The following is a 23,435-nucleotide window of genomic DNA, read 5'->3' as shown; positions in this document are numbered from 1 at the left end:
ACCCACAATCTCATGGTTCCTAGTTGGATTTGTTAATCACTGCGCCATGAGGGGAACTCCTGAAAAAACTTTTAAAGGAGTAAAATTTCTTAGCTAAACTGGCTCCTGTTAACATAGCACTATACCTATATTATAAATTTAATATGGTAGTTAATTACAGTAATTATAACTAAATGGCAAATATGGGTAGCAGAATATTAATACTCAATAGGCCTCTTCCCCCTCCCCCCCCCGAGAGGTGATTTCTAAATTTATATTAATTTTTTAAAAATTACGAAGATTTAAACATGCCTATAGGGTTATCTGGAGACTTCCCTATGTATGTACATATCTCTTTTTTTAAAAAGAGCTTGTAATTGATTGTCTCTTCATCTTATTCACTGATTATATTCTTGACTCTCAAGAAATGGCACTAGTAGCATTAAGAACAGAAACTCCTGGCGTTCCCTGGGGGCTCAGCAGATTAAGGATCCTGAACTGTCCCTGCAGTGGCTCCGGTGGCTGCTAGGGCATGGGTTTGATCCCTGGCCTGTGAACTTGCGCATGCCCCAGATGCAGCCAAAAAAAGAACTGGTTTGAATCTGAGATCCTCCGCTTCCTTACCTGTCTGACCTTGAGCATCTCACTTGATCTCAATTTCTTCTTTTCTTTAAAATAGTTCCTAGTGTTGTTACGAGGATCAATTAGATAATACACCTAACACAGAACCTGGCACATACATAACATTTGCTGAGAGCTATCATATTATGGCTATTTTATTCTGCCTTTTTAATGACTTTATGGTGACAACGGAGTTTTCTTTTTTAAGGGCTGAAAAAGCTTTTTTAATGTCTGTTAAATTCATCAGTCTTTTATTTCCATTGATCTTCAATTCTGTTTTAGGACCTAGTTTTTCTTAAGCCTTTGAATACTTTCAAGTAAATCTCTTTCACTCATCATTACAGGGGGTTTGGGGGGTTTTTTGTTTGTTTTGGGGGGGTTGTTTTGTTCCGTTTTGTTTTTTGTCTTTTTAGGGCTGTACCCATGGCATATGGAAGTTCCTAGGCTAGGTATCCAATTGGAGCTACAGCTGCCAGCTTACACCACAGCCACAGCAATGCCAGACACCAGCCACATCTTCGACCTATGCCACAGCTTGTGCGATGCTGGATCCTTAACCCACTGAGCAAGGTCAGATCAAACTCTGATCCTCATGGATACTAGTCAGGTTGGTAATCTGCTGTGCCACTGTGGGAACTGCCTGCAATTTTTTTTTTTCTTTTTACAGCTGTACCTGGGGCATATGGAATTTCCCAGTCTAGGGGTCGAATTGGAGCTGTAGCTGCTGGTCTGCACCACAGCCGCAGCCACAGCAACACCAGATCTGAGCCACATCTGCGACCTACACCACAGCTGGTGGCAACACTGGATCCTTAACCCACTGAGTGAAGCCAGAGTTCGAACCTGCATCCTCATACCCCTATGTCCAGTTCTTTAATCTGCGGAGCCTCAATGGGAACCTCTGTAATTGCAATTTGTAAATGTTAGCAACACATTTTCTTTGATCAATGTTTAACCTCCATCTTCAATAGATTACATCTTTTAAACGTTAGAACCATATATAAACTTAGATATGTTTTCTTAATTTTTAAACTATATTACACATTTACTATATCTTATCTTCTTGACTACTCCAAATGCACAAGCAGGCCAACCGACTAATTTAGCAATCAAAGCACTCCTTTTTTCTTTTTTTTTTCCCCTTTACAGCCACACCCAGGGCTTATGGAAGTTCTCATAATATCCGAATTGCATCTGAGGCCTATGCCCCAGTTGGCAATGCCAGATCATTAACCCACTGCACCACAGCAGGAACTCCAGCAAGCAAAGCATTTCTAAACCAGCTGGCTGGAGTTCATGTCTGTGCATAGGATGCTATCCGTAGCCTCACATCGGAACTGCTGGGAAACCTGGGAGTGGGTCGTGAGCGTCACACTTGCACCTTTTCTCTGAGCCTTGAGTCTCTGTTGCAGGGCCTCTTCCCCACTTTTTGTAAATCTTAACCTCTGATATGAATTACTGAGGTCCTACCTCTTCCATTCAGATCTAATTTTGTACTTAATTGGATACTGACTGCATCCTTCTTATACAGTTTTTGTATACTTGTCTCACAGTTTTGTAGTTACTGTATCAAAATACAGTATTTTAAGTATATTAAGAGAGCTGTAATTTATTTAATCACTGGTGGATATCAGGCTGTTTCCAATTTGCTCTTCTAACTGTTGAAAGCTTACTGTAGAAATATTTTGTGCACATCCTTATTTCCTTGGAATGAATTCCCAAAATAGAATAACTGGGTACCATTACCCCAATATTGGTTGTATAAATGTTATCTAATATCTACTGCCACAGCCCTTCTGTTGCTGCTCCCATTTTTACTCCCTGATGAACCTTAGAATCACTGTCAAATTTTAGAAAAGAATACTTCATGGATTATTAAGAAAAAAATGACTAATGTATATGAATAGGGGAAGTTCAAGCCCTTTGTTATAATAGAAGTGATAGAAATAAAGTATAGAAGCAAAATTATGAATTTTCTTGGAATTTGATTCTGAAGTTCCCTTAAGGGTGAAAAGAGTGGCACTGTGGGAGTTCCCATCGTGGCTCAGTGGGTAACAACCCAACTAGCATCCATGAGGACGTGGATTTGGTCCTTGGCCTTGCTCAGTGGGTTAAGGATCCGGTGTTGCTGTGAGCTATGGTGTAGGTTGCAGATGCAGCTCCGATCTGGCGTTGCTGTGACTGTAGGCCCGGTGGCTACAGCTCCGATTTGACCCCTAGCCTGGGAATATCTATATGCCGCAGGTGCGGCCCTAAAAACAAAAAAAGGAAAAAGAAAGAGTGGCACTGTAAGATTTATTTCCACTGGCTATTAGAACACAGATTACATGGCTAAAATGAATGATTTTGGCATTGAAAGAGCATCATTATATATACTTCTTTTCTTGTATTTCATCAAATGCCTTTTTGGCTCCACTCAAGATGATCTTATCTTTTCTGTTTAACATATGTTTATATTTTATCGCAGTTATTTCCTAATTTGAAACCTTTCTTGCATTTCTGGAGTAAATCATACTTACATCTTTTTCTTTTCTTTTGAAGTTTTGTAGTCGCACTTGTGACATACAGGAATTCCCAGGCCAGGGATCAAATCTGAGCCACAGCTGCAACCTGTGCCACAGCTGTGGCAACACTAGATCCTTTAACCCACTGCTCTGGGCCAGGGATCAAACCCACACTTCTGCAGTGACCTGAGCCACTGCAGTTGGATTCTTTTTTTTTTTTTTTTTTTTTTTGTCTTTTATTTTAGGGCCACACCTGTGGCATATGGAGGTTCCCAGGCTAGGGGTCAAATCAGAGCTATAGCTGCCAGCCTATGCCACAGCCACAGCCACACCAGATCTAAGCTGTGTCTGAGACCTACACCACAGCTCAACGGCAATGCCAGATTCTCAACATACACTGAGTGAGGCCAGGGATCAAACCTGCATCTTCATGGATACTAGTCAGATTTGTTTCCACTGACCCACGACGGGAACTCCTGCAGTTAGATTCTTAACCTACTGCACCCTCTATACTTACTTCTTAAAAAATGAAGACAACCTAACATATCACTGTACTAAAAGTTTCAGAGTTTTGCACTTGCCTTCAAAAGGAAGATTGGGCTATAGAGATCTTAAACTTTCAAAATATTGTCTAGACTAACTTCCATATTGTGTAACGTAGAAGGACTTGGAGAGCTTTTCATGTGCTTTGTGCCCTGGCACAGTACCCTAAACAAATGACATAATGGGATTGCCATCTCTCGAGAGGAACTGTCGTGGCTTTTATCACTTTCTAGACACTTACTGGTAGGAAAGTATCACCATCGGAATGAGTATGTTGTAATCACCCTCTTGATGACAAACGTTGTGTCCCAAGATGGGTTGACACATGATGAATCCTTAATCTTCTTAACAAAACCCCAAGGAAAACATCAGTCTCACCACTAATGACGACAACTGGCCTTTGTACTCACAGAGTGCTCTTATTCCCAGGGGCATAAAGCTTTTCATGATTAATTATTTCAGTCATTGTCTCAGTTGTCCCAGGAGGTGGGTGACTGAATGCTTCCTCTTTAAAAAAAAAAAAAAGTAACTGTTTTCTTCTGTTTTACATTCTATGTTCTAGAACTGGGTAGCTACCTTTTCAAAACCACCTGTATGTCCACTGGTGGACCTGGGTTTCAAAATCACAAGCTTCTTTTCACCTACGAACACCAGGCTTGGAGCAGATGTGGAGTAGTAAAAGTGGGTGGAATTCAGGTGAAAGTTAGGCAAGCTGTCATGAGTGGTGTAGCCTGAAGTCGGTAGAAAGAGACAGGCAATGGCTGAGTTAATGCTTTGGTACCTCCGCTCGCAGTGGTACTCCCTGGTGTTGAAGGTTTGTTTTTGAAAATACCTTCGTGGTACTTCCTCTTCCTACAGCATTGTGCTCAGACACGACAGCAGAGAATGTCTGTCAGCCCTGTTTTACAGAGAGGGGCACCTGCCCTTCCTCACCCTGCTCTGATGTGTGAGTAGCCGAGAGCTTTTCTCGGGTACAAGGGAAAGGTGAGAGGTCCTTTCAGGAACACCTCTTAGCCAATCTCCATCCTCCGGTCACCCCCCATTTCCCTGCCAGGCTAACCTTCCCCCTGCTTTAGCTTCCTCAGAAATGGACTGTGCCTCTCTGTGGCCACATCTTTAGAGACACATCTAAAGCTACATTTTAGTCTAGTGAGCCACCTCATTCTCCTTCTTACATTATGCCCATCAGCCTTCTCCAAAGTTTTGTCCTTTTGTTCTGCCTCTTCAGTTAGACTTTGAGCTCTTTGGGTGAGTGTTTGGCTTGGAGGGGGGGTGGTTTTTTAATTGCCCCCACACCTCTCAGCAGCCAGGACACTTATATGCACAGTAAACACTGCAGCTGATCCCCTTGCCATCCATAACCGTCAACAAATACTGCCTGTCCATACTGACTGTGCCCTTTTAACTTATTCCCTTTTTCTTCCCTTAAATAAAAGCTGAGCTGTCACCACTTTGAGTTTTTCATCCTCCCTTTTTTTTTTTTTTTTTTTTTTTTTGCCTGATGTTAACCCCAAAAGGGAGGTCTTTGAAATAAAGGATTGTGCTTAAGTTGTACAGTGTGCTCTGGGTGGGGACTAATTATGGGGTTTGAAAACCTCTTCAGGTGGCTGGGTTCTGGAGCAGGACTAAAATAAGGCTTTCCTAAATTGAGAACAGCTGGGGCTGTGTTGCTAGCACGTATAAAAGAGTTGGTGCTGGTGCTCTGTGTCGTGGAGAAGTCATTGCTCTTTGGAGCCTGTGGTGCTTTAAGCAGACGGCACCTTTCTTCACCCGTGTTCTGGTGGTAAGTGCCCCAAGCTGGTCCTCTGGGTGCCCGTTTCTGTTGTTTGGTAGAAATGTGGTGGCTGCATCAAAATGTTGTTAGCGACTAATGTACCAGGTTAGTTGTAGTCAATTATTTTATCCTTCCAGTAACAAGTAGAATTTGTTCCCTAAATAGGACAGAGCTAAGAGCCTCATGGATCTTTTCACTGCATTGTTTTGAAGGCCCTTGGTTTTCTTTCTGTATGGCGTGCGTGTCTGGATGTAAAAGGATAAATGGAAATAGTGCCATTTAAAATACCTTGAATGTACAGTTCTTGAATATGTTCTGAAAAGTAGTCACTTAGAAAGATGCCATGTTTCATAAGAAAACAGAAACTTGACTGTTTTGACAAATGCAGAGAAGAACAATTACTCCATGTACCTAAGCAACTCATCATCAGTTTTGTATTCTTTCTCTAAGGTTCATAGAAAACATGCAATCTTAGGAAGGAATGATGTGGTCTCTGGGGAGGTTCTAGCTTATTATGACTTCATAGTTAGCACAGGTGATACTGCCTGGTGAAGGGCTTGCAATGCTGGGTCTGGACTTAAAGAAATTTAACAGGCATTGATTATTAAAATGTTCCTGTTTATACTGACATCAGCTGCAAAAGAGAAGAATTCCAAGATAAAACAACTCAATGTTTTATAAATAAACTCCATCTCAGCAGCTTTGACTCTGTTCTGGCGATGTATTTATAAAGCAAATGGCTTTGGTATTTGTTTCCTTATTTTGATAATGTTGTTGCCTTGGAGGGGTTGACAACTGGACAGGCACAGTTTCTGAACAGAGTGCTGTTTTATTTTCACAGGTGGGATTATAACATCTTTGGAGAACAGAAAATTGGCTTCCATCCCCGAAAGTGGTGAAGGTACAGCAGATGGTAGCATGGGCGGCACAGTAGTCAGGTGGCCACCTTCTGCGTCCTGTCCTAGGGAACAGAACCCGTTGTGAGGGTCCATGTTGAGCTCGGCAATAGAAGGATCCAAAAGAGTTGAGTTTCCACAAAGAACAAGACCTTTACCCTCTCATTTTTGACCTGAACACCGGGGGACGATGGATATCATAGAGACAGCAAAACTTGAAGAACATATGGAAAATCAGACCAGTGAGCCTGCAAACACGTACGCCAGACCTGCTGAACCGATTGAAGAAGAAAACAAAAATGGCAACGGGAAACCCAAGAGCTTATCCAACGGGTTGCGAAAGGGCACCAAAAAGTACCCGGACTATATCCAAATTGCTATGCCCACTGACTCAAGGAACAAATTTCCCCTAGAGTGGTGGAAAACGGGCATTGCCTTCGTGTACGCTCTTTTCAACCTCGTCCTGACAACCGTCATGATCACGGTTGTGCATGAGCGGGTCCCTCCCAAGGAACTGAGCCCTCCACTCCCAGACAAGTTCTTTGATTACATAGACCGGGTGAAATGGGCATTTTCTGTATCAGAAATAAATGGGATTATATTAGTTGGATTATGGATTACCCAGTGGCTGTTTCTGAGATACAAGTAAGTAAGGTCTCATGTTTTGGGGTGTTGGGGGGGTGGTTTTTGAGTATGCTGTTAGTTTCTACTTGACCAGGTGGGTAATTGAAATTCTATTTCTTGGGTCTATCTGATCAATTCAGTCTTATCCAGGCACTTGATGAAAGGAAGTGCTAGATCTACAACACTGAATAAATGCAGCCATTATTCAATAAGCATTTATTGAGCAACTGTGTGACAGTGGCAGCTGTGTATGAAAAGTGCAGAAGTGCTGTGCTGGATGATTGAGTTTATAAATGTAAGGTGCAGTTCTGATTTCAGGCCACTTGGCACTATGGTATTTGCATGATAATTAAGAGGCTTGGAGAGGAATAACATTCGCTTCATCATGCTTGTGTTATTTCAGGCTCTTGACAGGTGGGGAAAGTAGTGGGCTGGGAAGCTTTTTTCTCCATTACTCATGATGTGATGACTTTATCGGTCTGTAGTCAATAGCAGGCTTTGAGGTTTGCTTCTCTTCAAGAGTTCCCAGATTTTACATTTCTTTTCCTTTTGCCTATTGGCAGTCGAAGCACTAGCAGTTTGTTTAATAAGCTGCATTTATTTAGAACTGGGCCCATGCAGCTTGGGTTTTAGATTTCTAAAGTAAACGTGCCTTCCAGTTTCCTCACACCATCACAAAGGAGCATTTAGTTCACTGGTTTCAGTCTTCTTGTTTTAGAACAGCAGCAATCAGGAAATAGTAAGCCAGGTACTTTTACTTTGAAGACGCTTAAAAATAGGACATAGTTCTGAAGTGGTTATTATTTCTGCTTCCCTGTGAAGTCTGACAACCAGTCCATTAAAAAAAAAGAAAAAGAAAAAGTCTCCTCAGTTTCCCTTTTCTTCTCAGTCATCATTCAGATGTTTGTTCTCTACTAAGATTCTAGTAATTAAATTACAAATATAAATTTGTTCAAAACGTCACCCACAAACAAGCTTTTGAAAATGTAATAGATGCTAACATGGCCAATACAGTTCAAAGTCAAACAGGATTTCAGTGTCAATGCCAAAAGATCATTTTTTGAAGAAGGAATATAAGCTCTGTTGTTCTTTCCATTGGTGGTTGCTTTGAGATTTGAAGAATTCGGTCGTTGCCAAAGAGTTCCCCACCTGTGAGTTGGCAGTTTTGAAAACTTACTCCACACACTGAAGTCATTCCTATGCACTTTCTTCAAAATACCTCTCTTGATGTGTTTTCTTAATATGCGTAAGTGTAAGACACAGCAAAAGATCAACTGTCTTTTATTTAGTAGGAGAACTTTTTGCTGAAGCTGCGATGACATGCTTTACGCTAAAAGCAAACAGTATATTTGTTAAACTTGGGCATTTGTCTTTTTCGTGTCTGGAATTGACACTGAATATAAGGGACAGAGCTTGTGCCAAAAATATTTGCTTTCTCCTTTATTTTAGAGCAAAGTTTTACACATATATGTGTGAAAAGAGAAGTTTTCCCAGGGTGCAATAAGTAGCTGGCTTCCAAGCTGCTGAACAGTCTCAGAGTCTCTGAATCTTTACCCAGAGAATTGTCGTTACCTGCCTCTCCAGGGCCGTCACCTTAGGATTTGTCACATCAAAACTTGTGGTCACACAGGCCAGCCACACAACCTGATGATATCCACTGTTTTGGTCACAACCCATCGGTTAAAACTTGAGGAAATCACACTAATGTTGCTTTTTTACTTTGCAGGTAGAATTGGACTTTAAATTTTTAGTAATTAGTGGAGTAATTTGTATAACCTGATTTGAACAGCTGAACAAGAAATTCTGCTTGTTCAGTCTCTCTCTCTTCTGCCCTCTGTCTCTCTCTCTCTCAAAAGCACCTTCAAGGCTTTGGGGAAAAATAATCACGGGCAGTAGTTCTTTCTCTAAATAAGGCTGCAGAGTGCATATTGCAGCTGTAAGTTAATGTGCTCTTCTGAATACAGCTGAACTCTGAATACTGGAATCAATATAATTGACTCATAATAATTCCTGCTTCTAACTTCCCCTTGTCTAACAGTGTGGAGCACAGTTCAGCATTCTTTTTGAACCTGGGGTTGAATCAAAGGGTGAATAGTTTTTTTCACTTAACCAAATGGAGAGACTCAGCAATGTTTATCACCTGTTCCTTTTCCGTATTGGAAAAGGCAGAGCTAGAATAGCAAGGCTTTGAAAGAAATGGCCTTGCAATAAATAAATACTTTTATCAGCCATTCAAGGTGGCATTTCTCCTACATTTTGACCCCAGAAATACTAGAGTATACTTAAAATAGCTGTTGGAAACAGGCAGCTGAAATTATGTTTGTACATAATTCTTTAAATTAGAAGTCCCAACAGTTACCTGAATTAGACCTTGATCCATGGCAGACCACAGGCTTGGAGAAAAGTTAAAATAGGCCACTTGCCTGAAGCTATGTGTTTTTCTAGAGGTCTTATATCAGGACTGGTTTTGGAAGTTTGAGAGCTCTGAAAATAGGAGATCTGGAGTAACACAGTTTATGTACTAGGGAAGTTACTTCTCGTAATTCTAGGGGCTTTGTGGACCCCACCCATCTCTTAATCCCCAGAGCCCAGAATTATAGACCCACCTCCAATTCACAACAGAAGAGACGTTGTCATCTTCAGAGCTTTTGATGCCCAGTCAGTACCCATGAGGCAGTGATGCCAGCGGGCAGAGCCCTTCCCTTTGAAGGGCAGTGTGCTCAAAGCCATCCTTTGGGAGCCACTGCCTTAGATGAGGATTGAGGTGATGAAGAGAGGGACTAATATTCGTCAAGACAGCTGTCTCCACCATGGCATGTAAAGTGAAAGCAAACTTTTGGGATTTTTTTCTTTTTTTTGCCTTTTTTGATTAGAAGAGCATAAAATAAGGATAAACAATCAGTTCACAGCTTCGCTCTTTTTTTTTTTTTTTTTGGTCTTTTTAGGGCCACACCCACGGCATATGGAGGTTCCCAGGCTAGGGGTCTGACTGGAGCTGTAGCCACTGGCCTACACCAGAGCCACAGCAACGTGGGATCTGAGCCGCATCTGCAACCTACACTACAGCTCACGGCAACGCCGGATCCTTAACCCACTGAGCAAGGCCAGGGATCGAACCCGCAACCTCATGGTTCCTAGTTGGATTCGTGAACCACTGAGCCACGACGGGAACTCCCCACAGCTTCATTCTTAAACATCCTGAAATACTCACGGACACTTTGAACATCTTCAAAATAGGATTCTCTGAAACTTTCTCGAGTCAAAGACAAAACAGTTCATACCCAAGTTGTCAAAATTTTTTTTTTTTTTTTTTTTTTTTTTTTTTGGCTGCACCTGTGGCCTGTGGACATTCCCCAGCCGGAGAGCGAACCTAAGCCACAGCAACAACCCAAGGTGCTGCAGTGACAACGCCGAATCCTTAACCCTCCTTAACCCGCTTCGCCCCAAGAGACCTCTTGCTGGAATATTTTTGGATGGCTCCTTAAATGAACCTTGCTTATATAACTTAGGTTAAATGAGTTGTCCCACTTCCCTATGTGCCCAATTATGTAGTATCACCCTAGCTCATTAGTCAATTCCTCTGTGACCCCGGCTCGCTTAGACCTCTGCTGTGTTCTCAAGAGAGCGTTTATTAACACGGTGAGTTGACTGGCAGCGAGAGAGGTTCATTGAATTCTCCGGCAAAGGGTGCCTCTTTTCAGAGGGGTGGTTGGTTGGCCAGAACCTTTAGTCCACTTTCCCTCCCCCGCTCGCCACAGACCCCTTCCCCACAGACCTAGATTTCTTACGCAGTGTGAGTCTTCGGTTCTGAAGACTGCAATCGTTCTTTATTCTGCTAAGCATTATTTTGTATTGCCTTAGGAACAACAACAACACCCAGTCAACCTATGTTTCCTGATCCCTGTTTTTCTTTTAGGTCAATAGTGGGGCGCAGATTCTTTTTTATCATTGGAACTTTATACCTGTATCGCTGTATCACGATGTACGTCACTACTCTCCCTGTGCCCGGAATGCATTTCCAATGTGCTCCCAAGGTAAGCCCCTCAGGACGGCCGTCCGAACGACAGGACTTGAAGAAAACAGTGATCAAGCCCCGTCTCTCTGCTAGACATTCTTCTAGACACGTTCATCTGCGTTAGCTGAAATTAGCTTGTTTTCTTTTTTCTTTAGATTTGGGGAAGAGAAATGAAAATGTTTTCGTAAAATTAGCATTTCCGTACATTAAAAAAATTCACTTTCTGCTCACTGGAAGCTACTGTTGGATCTTTTGACCCTTTGCTTTTTTGCCTTCTCACGTATTCATTCATGCATGCATTTGTTTTGAAAGCATTAAGCTCCTGTAAATACACCAGGCTCTGGGTAACAGCAAAGACCAACACAAAGTTCTTCTCCTCCAAGAACTCGTATTCTTACTGAAGGATGGCAATGGGTAAATAGAGCCGTAACTTGTTACATGGTAGGAAGTCGAGGGCTCTCAGATGGAAAACAGTATAGATGCGAAAGGGTGAACTATGAGGGTAGGTACCGTTTTATAAAGTGGTCAGGAAAAGCTTCTTCAGTAAGACGAGGGAGTGAGCCACTTGGATGGGGTGAGAAGCCCAGGACAAGGCCGTAACTTAGTCTTGGTGCGTTCAGGGAAGAACTGGGAGACCCAGTCAGGGAAGAGCTGCGTGAAGTGTGAAAGAGTTGAGGTGATGCAGGCACAGTTCCCACAGGGCCTTTGTGGCCCACTGTAGGAACTTGAACCTTGAGGCTGGCAGCGAAAGTGAGACGTCTTTCACTTCAGGACACATCTTGAAGTAGGGCCAACAGGATATGCTAACAAGTTGGATATGGGTTTATGAGAAGGAAGTCAAGGATGACCTCAGAGTTTTTAGAAACTGGAAAGATAGAGCGGCCTTTTGCTGAGATACTGTGAGACTGGATACTGAAACTGGGTTCAGCAGGATTTATAGTTTCTCCAGGTAGAGTCATTTCTCAAGAGAGCTCTTAATCAACTCAGACCCCAGTGTGCCCTGGTTTATAAAAAAGGAAACTTACAAATCATGTGCTTTCTGGACAAGGGCATGGAGTCCAGCATATTTTACTGAACACTAAGCAGATGTCCAAGGTGGAAGGAAAAATAGAGTTGTTCTGAAGAAGTGAACAGTCTCCTTCACCAAATATAGGTGTGGTTTCGAGAGGCTATAATTTTCCAAAGCCATCAAAGCAAAAAATGTCTGTAATTAAAACAGTGTACATATTGAATGTAAACATTGGTTGATTTTTTTGTGACGCTAACTTAAGGCATGGGAGAAGTTCAGAAGCATAATAAACCCTTCTGAGGGGTTAGAGCAGTAGGTTAAATGAAGAAATGACCACAAGAAATAAGGCAAACCCTTCCTAGTAACGGGTGAGGTTTGCAGGGATGAATTGCTATGATTACAGAAAGAAAGTAAATTAAAAGATTGTCTTCTGAGGAAAAGTTGCAATTGTCAGAAGCCACAGAAGCAAATATACTGCTGAATAACCAAACGGTAAATACAGTGGAAGCTCTGGGAACCTTCTTACTAATCAGCTCCCATGTTCAGTTGTCAAGACCTAAAGACCTTTTCCTGGAGCATCAGCAGGCTCTTGGCAGCTGGATCATGGTTCAGCAAAGCAAACACGGATCACTTTGTTTGATTGCAGATGATGGAGTGTTCTAGAACAGGAGTCAGAACTGCATTCTAAATGTGGTTCGGCCGCTGGCTTTGAGGGCTCCTTAGGTTTTTGCAATTACGAAACTCTTAGATAACTGCCTGTCTCCTTTGTTGCTGACTCTATAGAATGCCCTCAGTGACTACGAGCAACAACAGAACTGTGTATCCTGGAACCACTTGCTATGGGAGGATGTTTGATCTAGTGTTTGATGCCTCATACTACTTATTACTCACTGGATGTGATCACAGAAGCCATCACAGTGACAGGCTTAGTAAAATCTTCAGCTTCACATTTTCCAGTTGCCTTCTCCCTTTGAAGGCCTTGGCTATACAATTTGCTCTATCCCAGCCACCCAGGTTCTGGTTTGCAGTCACCAAATGTTTGTTCTAAAATTTTTGTTTAGATAAAATATTGACCTGGTTATTAGGAATCACATGAAATGATTTACCTTTTCAAACCCTCTTTGCCATAGGAATGTTGGGCTGGCACAGCTACATTCCTTTGCCTGAGAAAGCTTCCCCCTCATCCTGGCCACAGAGGTCCAAAGGGCTTCTCTTCCAAATTGAAGGGATGGCGTGGATGGCTAGGCTTCTGGTTTGGCAGCAGCTGGGTTGAGCTTTCTTGTTATTTACTTTTGTGGGGAATGGTGTGTGGGGGTCTCGGTTTGAAGATCCCTTGAGAGCCCTGAGCCCTGTCTGCGTTGGCTGTTAGGATCCGTGCTTCTCCTCTTCGTTTCCTACGTCTTCCATTCCATATCCAGCAATGGCAAAGAAATGGTCTGAAAAAATGAGGAAACGAAGAGGGAACTTGAATCTTAAGCAGTGGGTGACAGTGGGATGGGGGTGCCTCAATGAAATAGAACAGAACTAGAAGAAAATCCATTAATCCCAACTCTTACTGTTACCCTCCCCTCCCCAGTTTTCTTTCAGTCTTTTTTAAAATTGTTCTTCCTTGAGGTTCTAGTTAGCATTTCTGCTGAGCGTGATCTGACATTGGAAGATAGCAGTGACAGGCTTGAGGAATTAAGAACAGAGAAAGTACAGAAAGTGCAAGAGAGCCCTTCCTCTGTTCTGTAAAGGCATGTTGATTGAATCAAATGCTCTTGGAAATCTCCATCCACCAGCGCTGCTGAAAGAAAGGGGAGGAATGCGTGCGTGGCCGTCCTTAGCTCTTCTTTGTTTACACCTTTGGATCCACCTAATCCCGAGTAAAGAAGTCGAAGTGTTTTCTGCCCTTAGAAAACTCAAGTCCTGAGTTGGGATGGGTGCGTGGATAAAAAAAAATTATTGTGGTTTTGAAATGAAGAATAATGTGTCCTATTAAACTGGGAACACAATGATCAGGTCGAGTGTTTGTACCTTTTTATTTGTTCTCAGTGTGGACAGTTGTTTGTACCAATTGCATGGCCAGAAATTCCTGCAGGTCTGTGGCTGATGTGATAAAGCACATGATAGATTCTATCCTCCACATCAAGGGTTTTCACAAGCTTTTATGGGGTTTGCAGTTCGCCTTTCCTCAGGGAGGGCCCCTGAACTGAGCCCTGCAATTCTGTGCACAGAAAGTTAAGTTTCTTCGAAACCTCCGGTTTCTCTCCCTGCCCTCCAGTCCTGTTTCACATCGTTTTCTGCTACAGAGCCTTATTGTCAACTCTCACCCAGTCCTGGGGTTGTCTGTCTTTTAAGAAGGGCCTCCTTGGAGTTCCTGTCGTGCCTCAGTGGTTAACAAATCCAACTAGGAACCATGAGGTTGCAAGTTCGATCTCTGGCCTCGCTCAGTGGGTTTAGGATCTGGCGTTGCCGTGAGCTGTGGTGTAGGCGGCTACAGCTCCGATTCGACTCCTAGCCGGGGAACCTCCATGTGCTGTGGGAGTGGCCCTAGGAAAGGCAAAAAGACCAAAAAAAAAAAAAAAAAAAAAAGAGTAAAAAAAGTCACCTTAATACCAGAGCTTTCCAGATCCATACAATTTTTTTTTAATCGGGAAAGGCTTAGGCAAAGAATCCTGCCCTAACTCCTATTGTACCAGATAGGGTGGTTTTCTACCTGCTTTGGAGGCCGACTCAATTTCCCTGCTCCTAGCCTGTCTACGCATCCATCTTACACATCTTACCCTCCTCCCTCGCTGTGTGTCCATTTGAACTAGACACTATCGGTCTACACCACCAGACAGGTTAACCACCATCATAGTTTGCCTGGCCATGTGTCAGGGCCCGTTTGAGTATGAAAGGCCCCATGTCATACACCTGTCCCCCCCAGGTCCCAAATGAGTACAATGTTATTGTCTTCCTGTATTTCTCTTCCCGTGTATACTCTAACTCCATTTTATTTCTGAGTATCATTCTTTAACTTCCCAAACCTATTTACTTGATATTAGACTGATCTGAACCTCTGTCTGGCCCCCCAGTTTTTCACGTACTCCAGTGTAGTCCACTACTCTTTCCTTTATGCTTAAGGTTTGGCGGGGGTGGGGAGTGTGTTGGTTTGTTTATTTCATGCAGTTTTTAAAGGTTGAGCTCTGTGTTCCCTGTGCTGTACAATACATCCTTTAGCCTTTCTTCTGCCCAGTAGTTTGTACCTCCTGCTCCCCCACCTGTGTCTTGCCCCTCCCCCCTCCCCCCACTAGTAACCACTAGCTTGTTCTCTGTATCCATAAGTCTGCTTCTCTTTTGTTATATTCACTTGTATTTTTTAGATTCCACATATAAGTGATATCTGTATGCCAGAGTTGTAATGGGATAGAAACTTGTTTTTTGGTTTTTTTTTTGGTCTTTTTGTCTTTTTAGGGCTGCACCTGCGGCATATGGAGGTTCCCAGGCTAAGAGTTGAATCGGAGCTACAGCTGCCGGCCTCCACCACAGCCACAGCAACGCCAGATCCGAGCCGCGTCTTCGACCTACACCACAGCTCACAGCAATGCCGGATCCTTAACCCACTGATCGAGGCCAGGGATCGAACCCGCAATCTCATGGTTCCTAGTCGGATTCATTTGCACTGCGCCACGATGCAATAATTGTTGCCTCAGACTCCTGCCCTAGACATCATGGTTTCCCCGAGCTTCTTGGGGCTTCTGCACCTTTGCCCAAGGGTGTGCTCTCCTGACCTCCCTGCCACATCTGAGGATGTTTTTCCTGATCAGAGATACTCATTTTAAGGTTGCCGGTACATCCCTCATCCATCATATTCAAACCTATTTAAAGCATTGAACCTATTGACACTCCTCTTTTTAACTATTAATCTTTTGATCAGATGTTGATACAGCTATATGCACACTTGAGGCTACCAGGGAACTCCTTTTTTTTTAAAATCACTTAACACAAGGCATGAATACACTGTAGGATATTAGTAATGTCGAGTGCAGCCGAATCAAATATTAACCATCTGAAACCCTGACTTCCTCCTGCAAAGAGGAAAGAAGGGAGCTTTGATCTTTTTAATGCATACCTGTGGTGAAGTCATTGGTTATTAATATTTTTGAAAGCTTTGCCCAAGGACACACCACCTCCAAAACATATTATTAGTAACACATTGAATAATTTAAAACGTGTTGCCAAAACTGGCCAATACAATGACTACACCCAGTTGAGGCGCTTCCCTCTTGGATTCTGATTGCCATGAGTTAAAAAAAAACAAAAACAAAAACAAAAACTTGGTGGCCTTTCTAAATATCAGACAAATTTGGCTAAAACATGATTTTATCAGCTTGTGAATTTTTTCCCTGATCTTCTTGTGTCATTCAGCTCAATGGAGACTCTCAGGCAAAAGTACAGCGGATTCTACGGTTGATTTCTGGTGGAGGATTGTCCATAACTGGATCACATATCTTGTGCGGAGACTTCCTCTTCAGTGGTCACACCGTCGTGCTGACACTAACTTACTTGTTCATCAAAGAATGTAAGTAATGCCTCATTCCCACCTCATCGATTGCTGTGGGGGAGGGTCCCCCTGCCCTGAAACTGATGGGAGCCCCCATTCTATTGGAATTGACAGCTATGGAAAGAGAGGGGCGTGTGCTTTTTGGTTTTTGTTTTTTGGCTGTGCTCCCAGAGTACACAAGTTCCCAAGCCAGGAATCAGACCCTCACCATGGTAGTGACAACATGGGCTCCTTGATCTCGAGGCCACTGGGGAACTCCTTTTTTCTTTTCTTTTCTTTTTTGTTTTCTGTGTTTTAAGGCCACACTCGTGGCATATGGAGGTTCCCAGGCTAGGGTCCAATGGGAACCGTGGCTGCTGGCTACATGGATACTAGTCAGATCTGTTTCCGCTGAGCCACAACAGGAACTCTAAGATTAGTTATTAAGTTTATTGCAGAAAGAACCAGTGTGTTCCAGAACCAAATGACATTTGAATGACATCTCCATTGTGTGGGACATCTATGCCATCATTCCAAATACTTCGGTTAATCTTTCCCCTTTTGAACAGATTCCTTGTCCCCGTTTATCCTAATTTCATCATTTTCCAATAGCCTTCATGCTTTAATCAGCATCTTCATGGAACATTTTGCCAATACCGACCATTTTCTTCTTAAAAAGCAACATGGAGATGAGAATTGTGAAGTCTCTTTCCCTGTTTATATACTTAATTCTCATTATACAGAATTCTTAGAATTTTTTTCTCAGAACTTTTTTTTTTTTTTTTTTTTTGGGCTGCAGTAATCTTGTCCATTTATTTGGTTGTATTTGGGTTTAGTGGCCTGGCACATCCCCTTCTTGTAGATTTTCTGAGGTTTTGTATAGTTAGGCTCATGATCTCAAAATCCTTTTGAAGAAGTGATGCATCTCCCTCCATTTTTACCACTCTGGTCAGTACTAACCTGCATCTTTAATTCCAAGATACCCCGTGCCAGTGTTTGCTTGGTGGCTTCTCTGAGTTCTCTTTACTCGCATGGCACGTGCTGAAGGTCTTTGGCAGAGACCAAGGCAAGGTGCCTCCCTCTCTGTCCTGCTTTTCCCGCCTTTCTTCCTTCCTCTCTGGGCCTGTCATTGATCCAGCAGGTTGAGGCTCATCGAGGTGGATCTTCCAGTGGCGCAGACGTGGATTCTTGCCCCCTAGATTTTCCAGGACTCTAGGTTTTAATTCTGCCTTAAAAGCACAGGAAAAAAAGAGATGAGCATCTCTGTAGTAGATGAAGTAAGACTTTTTGGGGGTGAGAATTGTGTATCTTCTTGAATTGTTTTCTTCCTAATGCTACATACAAACTTTGAGGAGGGAGGACAGCATGTTAAGTGCCTTTATCCTACTGTCTGACTTCAAGGCAGAGGACCTTCTGCACCTTTCTCCCTTAGGTCTGCTCTCCCACGACTGAGGAGGCAGTGGAGGGGAGGACCCTTGTTCTGTCTGTGCCCCCATATCTCCTCAAACTTCAGTCTTCTGAAATTCCTCATTTCTGGTACCTAGTTAATGATTCTGGGCGGCAGGCAGAGTGATTGATGTTGCCTGTGGTTCTCACTCTAACATTTGCTCTGGGAAGTTCCATCTGTGTGAAGATGAGTCATTTTCCAGGCCAGGGGTGCCCTTGGGTTATAGGATCCTCTCTCTGACTTGTAGATCCTATAAAGCTTATAGAAGAAGATGAGGATGAGGGCAGGAAGGAGTTGCATGTTAAGAGGGAAGCTACTGTGGGTGGGGAACAAGGAAGGAAGGGAAAATACCCCAGGAAACTAAGAGTCCGTTTTAAACAAATAACTGAAGACCAAATGGTGTTACCAGTAATAGCGAGTAGACATGGTACTTATTCTGTACTGGGTCTCTATTCTAAGCCCTCGATGGAAATTAACTCCTTTAATCCTTGTAGCCACTGGGGGGAGGGAGTGGGATGGACTGGGAGTTTGGGATTAGTAGATGTAAATTATGACATCTTGCTAGCTTAGAATGTGTAAGCAGTGAAGTCCTACTGTATAGCCTGGGGAACTATATCCAGTCTCTTGGGATAGAACATGATGGGAGATAATGTTAAAAAAAAGAATGTATATATATTTATGACAGGGTCACTTTGCTGTATAGCAGAAATTGGCATAACACTGCAAATCAACTGTATGCTAATAAAAAATTTAAAAATTGGGGTAGAAGAATCCTTGTAGCCACCCCATGAGGGAAGCACTATTTTCCTCCATTTTTCAAAGAGGAAACTTAAGCATGGAGAAAGCGAATGAATTAGCCACGGTCCACAGTTAGTAATTGGAGGATGGGGTATGCAAACTCAAGCAGGCTGAGTGCAGATGTTGCATTATCAGTTTCTTGGCTCTGTTCAGAATAGTTGGAAACCCAAGTTGTTTGATCTTAGAGAATTGCCAAAGAAGAGTCTGGGTGTGTTGCTCATTGTTATTGTTTTACCTCAGAGCAGTAGCAGGGAAACTGTGCAGTTATTTTTGTACTTGAATAAAGGCTAATGCAATATGTAGAATTGTCCTCCCAATGTTATGATTTAGCTTGAGGTTTTAAAAATCATGTAAGTTTACATACAGCAAGGAAAGAATTATATTCTGCTTTTTCCAGGTTTGAGTGAGAAACAAAATGGCCAATCTGCAATGCTTGATATGAACCTAACTTTAGAACCTGTGCTGTATGTAAACAGGGCATTCCATGTTTACACCTATTTCCTTTGCAATTAAGAGAAACAGTCACCCTCTAAATTATACCATGTGTTATTCTGAGTAAGCGGTGGTTCCAATGGTTTCTTTCAGCAGTCTGCTTCTAGAATTAGATGCATCATTTATATATATGTATTTTTTGGCTTTCCTGCCCTTTGATCATTTTGGACTCTCCTTGTTTACTCTTTCGTCAGGAGCTGATCTGAATTTAGTCATAAGAGTACTTGAAAACGTGGGACCAAGATCATTTTTTGGACTAACAAGAGTAGAGCTTTACACTGTTGCGCAGATAGTATCATTGGGACCCAGGTTCCTTATAAAATTAGCCTGGATAGGAGTTCCTGTCGTGGCTCAGTGGTTAATGAATCCGACTAGTATCCATGAGGACGTGGGTTCGATCCCTGGCCTCGCTCAGTGAGTGGGTTAAGGATCTGGCGTTGCCATGAGCTGTGGTGTAGGTCACAGATGCAGCTCGGATTCCAAGTTGCTGTGGCTGTGCCGTAGGCCAGCAGCTGTAGCTCCATTTCCACCCCTAACCTGGGAACCTCCATGTGCCTCGGGTGTGGCTCTAAAAAAAGACAAAATAATAATTAATAAATAAATAAATAAATAAATAATAAATAAACTTAGCCTGGATAAATCAGTCTAGCTCTTAGTACCACCAAAAGTCTTGCTAGTTGAGAAAACTTCTCCTCCTCCCCCTCCTCTACCCTTCCTCCACCCCCCCCACCCCTGCTTCCACTTCCTTCTCCCTCCCTCCCTCTTCCTCTTCTCTCTCTGACGGCTAGGCCTGGGATGCCACCGGGGCAGTGGAGCTCATCAGTAACTGCGTCATCATCTCGTGGCTCAGTGGTATCCCTGTGGGTAGAATGAGAGAGCAGAGAGGATAGCCATTTTGCCACTTCTCTTTCCAAATAGTTTATATTAAATCTTTTCTTGGGGACAGCCAGTGTTCTCAATTAATCAGCAGTGGCCCCAGTGTGGCAGTTTACGGAAAATACTTTTTTTTTTTTTTTTTTTGGTTTTTAGGGCCACACCTGAGGCATATGGAGGTTCCCAGTCTAGAGGGCAAATTGGAGCTACAGCTGCCGGCCTACTCCACAGCTCACAGCAATTCTGGATCCTTAACCCACTGAGCAAGGCCAGGGATCGAACCGGCAACCTCATGGTTCCTAGTCGGATTCGTTTCCGCTGCGCCACAATGGGAACTCCGAGAATACATCTTTATGGGAGAGGAGTGGCTGGTCCTAAACCTCATTCTCAATTTCGCAAGTAGTAAAATGACCGTTCGCGCCACCTCCATACTCCCTGCCTACTTCAGCTTTGCTTCTTGCAGATCAACAAAAATAAACGCATCTGGTTCGCTCAGACATTTTGAACTTTTAGAATAAATACCAGATGACCTGTAAGGAAGGGAAGCAGGGCTGGTGAGAGACTTCAGGGAGGCGTGGGGTCTGTGGCCCTGGAGAATGCATCATTAGTGAAATCTCCAGATTTCTGAATGTTCCTTCCATTTCTAACATTCTGAGCTAACAGAACAATTGTGGGGACTGGAGCTAGCCCCCCAGGCTACAGGAGTAAGGTGTCTTCCAGCTATAAAATTCTTGTATTCTATGAGTTTTATCTGTCAGAACCTAGTGAAATGCAACTACAGGTTTATCCCCTTACTGCCCCACTTAGGATTAGAAGAAAAACAACTTTTTTTTCATGTATTTCCTTATTTTTTTCCCCCTTTTTGGCTGCTCCACGTCATATGGAGCTGGGCCAGGATCAGATCCGAGCTGCAGTTCCAAATGCGACAACACCGGATCCTTAACCCAGGTCCTGGGCCAGGGTTAAGTGTCCCAGCACTGTTGTGCCGCAGCAGGAACTCCTATTTTATGTTTTGGAATGATAACCTGGTTTGATATGTCATCTAAAGTTCCGGAAGTAGATCTTCTTTTTGCTCTTCAACCACTCTTCCACACTTTTAAAGTAAATATCACTGTAAATATAAACATGAAATATCAAATTATTAAATGTAAATTCCAGTATACTAGGTTATTAATCTTGTGAGCCAATAAAATTTTAAAATAGAAAAAAGAAACCATCATTCAAGAAAACAAAAAGGTAGAAGTCAGGTCTGGTTCCATACACACCTGTGTCCTTCCCTCTTGTGTGCGAAGGCGAGCAGGCAGGGGGCAGGGGGTGGGGTGGGGGGCTTTCGTTCTTGCTTATAGCTGACCCATGTGGTAAACTTCTTAGTGGCCTCACTGAGTAAGCCTCAAATCCCTAAGTGAATGGGCAAGAATCCTAAGCATTACGCAGAGGGTGTCTTATAGTTGCTATTGGCAAGGCAATAACAGTATGAAATTGCTGAGACGCAAAATTTTGCTAGCCGCAATGCCCTTTCGCTCATGGAGAAACCACATTAAGTTCATATAAGACCTGAAATCACTCTTGCTTTATCATCCCTTCCCCCGTTTTCATGGACAGCTGCCTTTTCTTTTGACCTCTCCTTTTTTCTTTCTGGTAGGGCCCCTCTGTGAGCCAGGATGAGCCGATTCCAACATGACATGAAACATTTCTGTTCTCTTCCTTATTAGGAAACAGGGTAGGCAAGGCCTGGAGTATCTCGTGTCACCACCCTCCCCAGGCATGACTGTCAGACCTGCTACCAACAGTCCCCTCTTCTCCCCGCCCCCCCCACCACCACCTGAGCAAATCCTGGCCTCTTCGGTGACTCATTTTGGGTTCCCCGTTTCCTCCTTCCGTGACTCCTCGGCCTTAGATTTTTCTCAGGTGGTTAGCAGAGAGGCTCATCGGTAAATCCGTCTCTGGGCATCCTGTTAACTCTGATTTCTCTGCCGTCCAGATTCACCTCGCCACTTCTGGTGGTACCACTTAATCTGCTGGCTGCTGAGCGCCGCTGGGATCATCTGCATTCTTGTGGCGCACGAACACTACACTGTCGATGTGATCGTTGCCTATTACATCACCACACGGCTCTTTTGGTGGTACCATTCCATGGCCAATGAAAAGGTGAGAGCAGTGACATTATCCTTGGACAATTCCCTTCCTTGCCATGCGGTGGACTCCTTTTCATATTAATAGCTTCCTGGGAATAACTGCTGTTGCAGCCGAAATGGGTGGTTTAGGTCAAAATTCGCTTAAACTTCTAGTAGTGATTGCCTCTTGATACAAAGAATGTCACATATAAATGATATTTAAGGATAAAAATGTTGTATAATTATAGAGCATGGTGGTTTGCTAATTCAACTAATTAATAGGAGTTCAGAATTAAGTAAAACTTTCAAGGTCTTCTCTGTAGAGGCACTGTGGTGCAGCTAGGTGAGACACTCTGCCCTCAAATAACCTAATTTGAGGGAAAGACAGAAACTGTTTTTAAAAGTTGGGCAAAACAAGCAGCTTACGCATAGCTGGACTTGGTACATCTCTTGGTGATACTGTGCGCTCTGGCTTCCCTTCTTATCATTCCTAATTTGTTTCTGCTGCCTCCTCTTCTCAGCTAACCTTTTTTTCTTCTCCCTCCATTCATTCTGAAAGAGCTTGTTCAGATGCCCGCTCTTGTGCTAAGCCTTTCATAACTCCCCGTCTCTGCCTCTGGTCCCAAGACGAAATGATCCCTTCTCTGTGTCTTGCCAGCCTCCGTGTATGCCCTCGGTGTTGATAGAGTTCGTCTGTGTGCCATGACTGACTCATCTTGGGACAGTCTGGTCAGGCCATCTTATCTGATGTATGTAATGTTTGGAGACTTTGTGGGCAACTAAAACATGGCATTCCCCAAGGATTTAGATCCTTAGAGTCTTCATTACTGGTGCCCACTAAGAAATTCCCTCTCTGTGGATTGCTTTCTTTACCTTTGGGGCTCTCTTTCCATCTTCCTTCTTGTACTTCCATCTAGATGTCAGCTGACACCCCTGAACCAGAATCTTCATCTTCTGCCTTAGATGTGCTCAAGCTTGTGATTCTTCCTTTAACTCTTGTGTCTTCCTTGACCCATAGACCTGAGCACTCACACGCCCTGAAAATTGTTCCCTCCAGAGAGCTCTCGCATCCATTCCTGAGGCTCCGGTCTTCCTGGAATCCCAGGCAGAAGATGTGCCTGAGCCACAGAGGGAAATCGGCAAGGGGATGGGGGCTGGGGTCAGAGTCGTGTGAGGGCCAGGGTGCAAAGACAGTCCCTGCCTCATAATCCCAGTTCCGCTGCTTTCCCTGTTAAGTTG

General features: G+C 43.3%; 1 protein-coding gene across 8 annotated transcripts in view; it reads left to right on the top strand.

The window, feature by feature from the left end:
* Window positions 1–23,435, top strand: part of SGMS2 (sphingomyelin synthase 2) — a 93,221-nt gene that overhangs the window by 64,561 nt on the left and 5,225 nt on the right. For 7 of the 8 annotated variants that reach the window (XM_021101691.1, XM_021101689.1, XM_013978980.2 and 4 more), the window contains 4 exons: window positions 6,263–6,962; window positions 10,858–10,975; window positions 16,358–16,511; window positions 22,064–22,230. In XM_021101691.1, coding sequence (XP_020957350.1) covers window positions 6,508–6,962; window positions 10,858–10,975; window positions 16,358–16,511; window positions 22,064–22,230 — 894 coding nt within the window. In that variant the 5' untranslated portion in view covers window positions 6,263–6,507. Of the gene's footprint in view, window positions 1–5,146; window positions 5,431–6,262; window positions 6,963–10,857; window positions 10,976–16,357; window positions 16,512–22,063; window positions 22,231–23,435 lie in introns of those variants that run through there. The other variant, XM_021101692.1, reaches the window with a different exon arrangement.

This window comes from Sus scrofa, chromosome 8 (genome assembly GCF_000003025.6).
Source record: "Sus scrofa isolate TJ Tabasco breed Duroc chromosome 8, Sscrofa11.1, whole genome shotgun sequence".
Classification (NCBI taxonomy): domain Eukaryota; kingdom Metazoa; phylum Chordata; class Mammalia; order Artiodactyla; family Suidae; genus Sus; species Sus scrofa.
The sequence above is the reverse complement of the archived record's forward strand: the minus strand, read 5'-3'. Positions and strand labels throughout refer to the sequence as shown.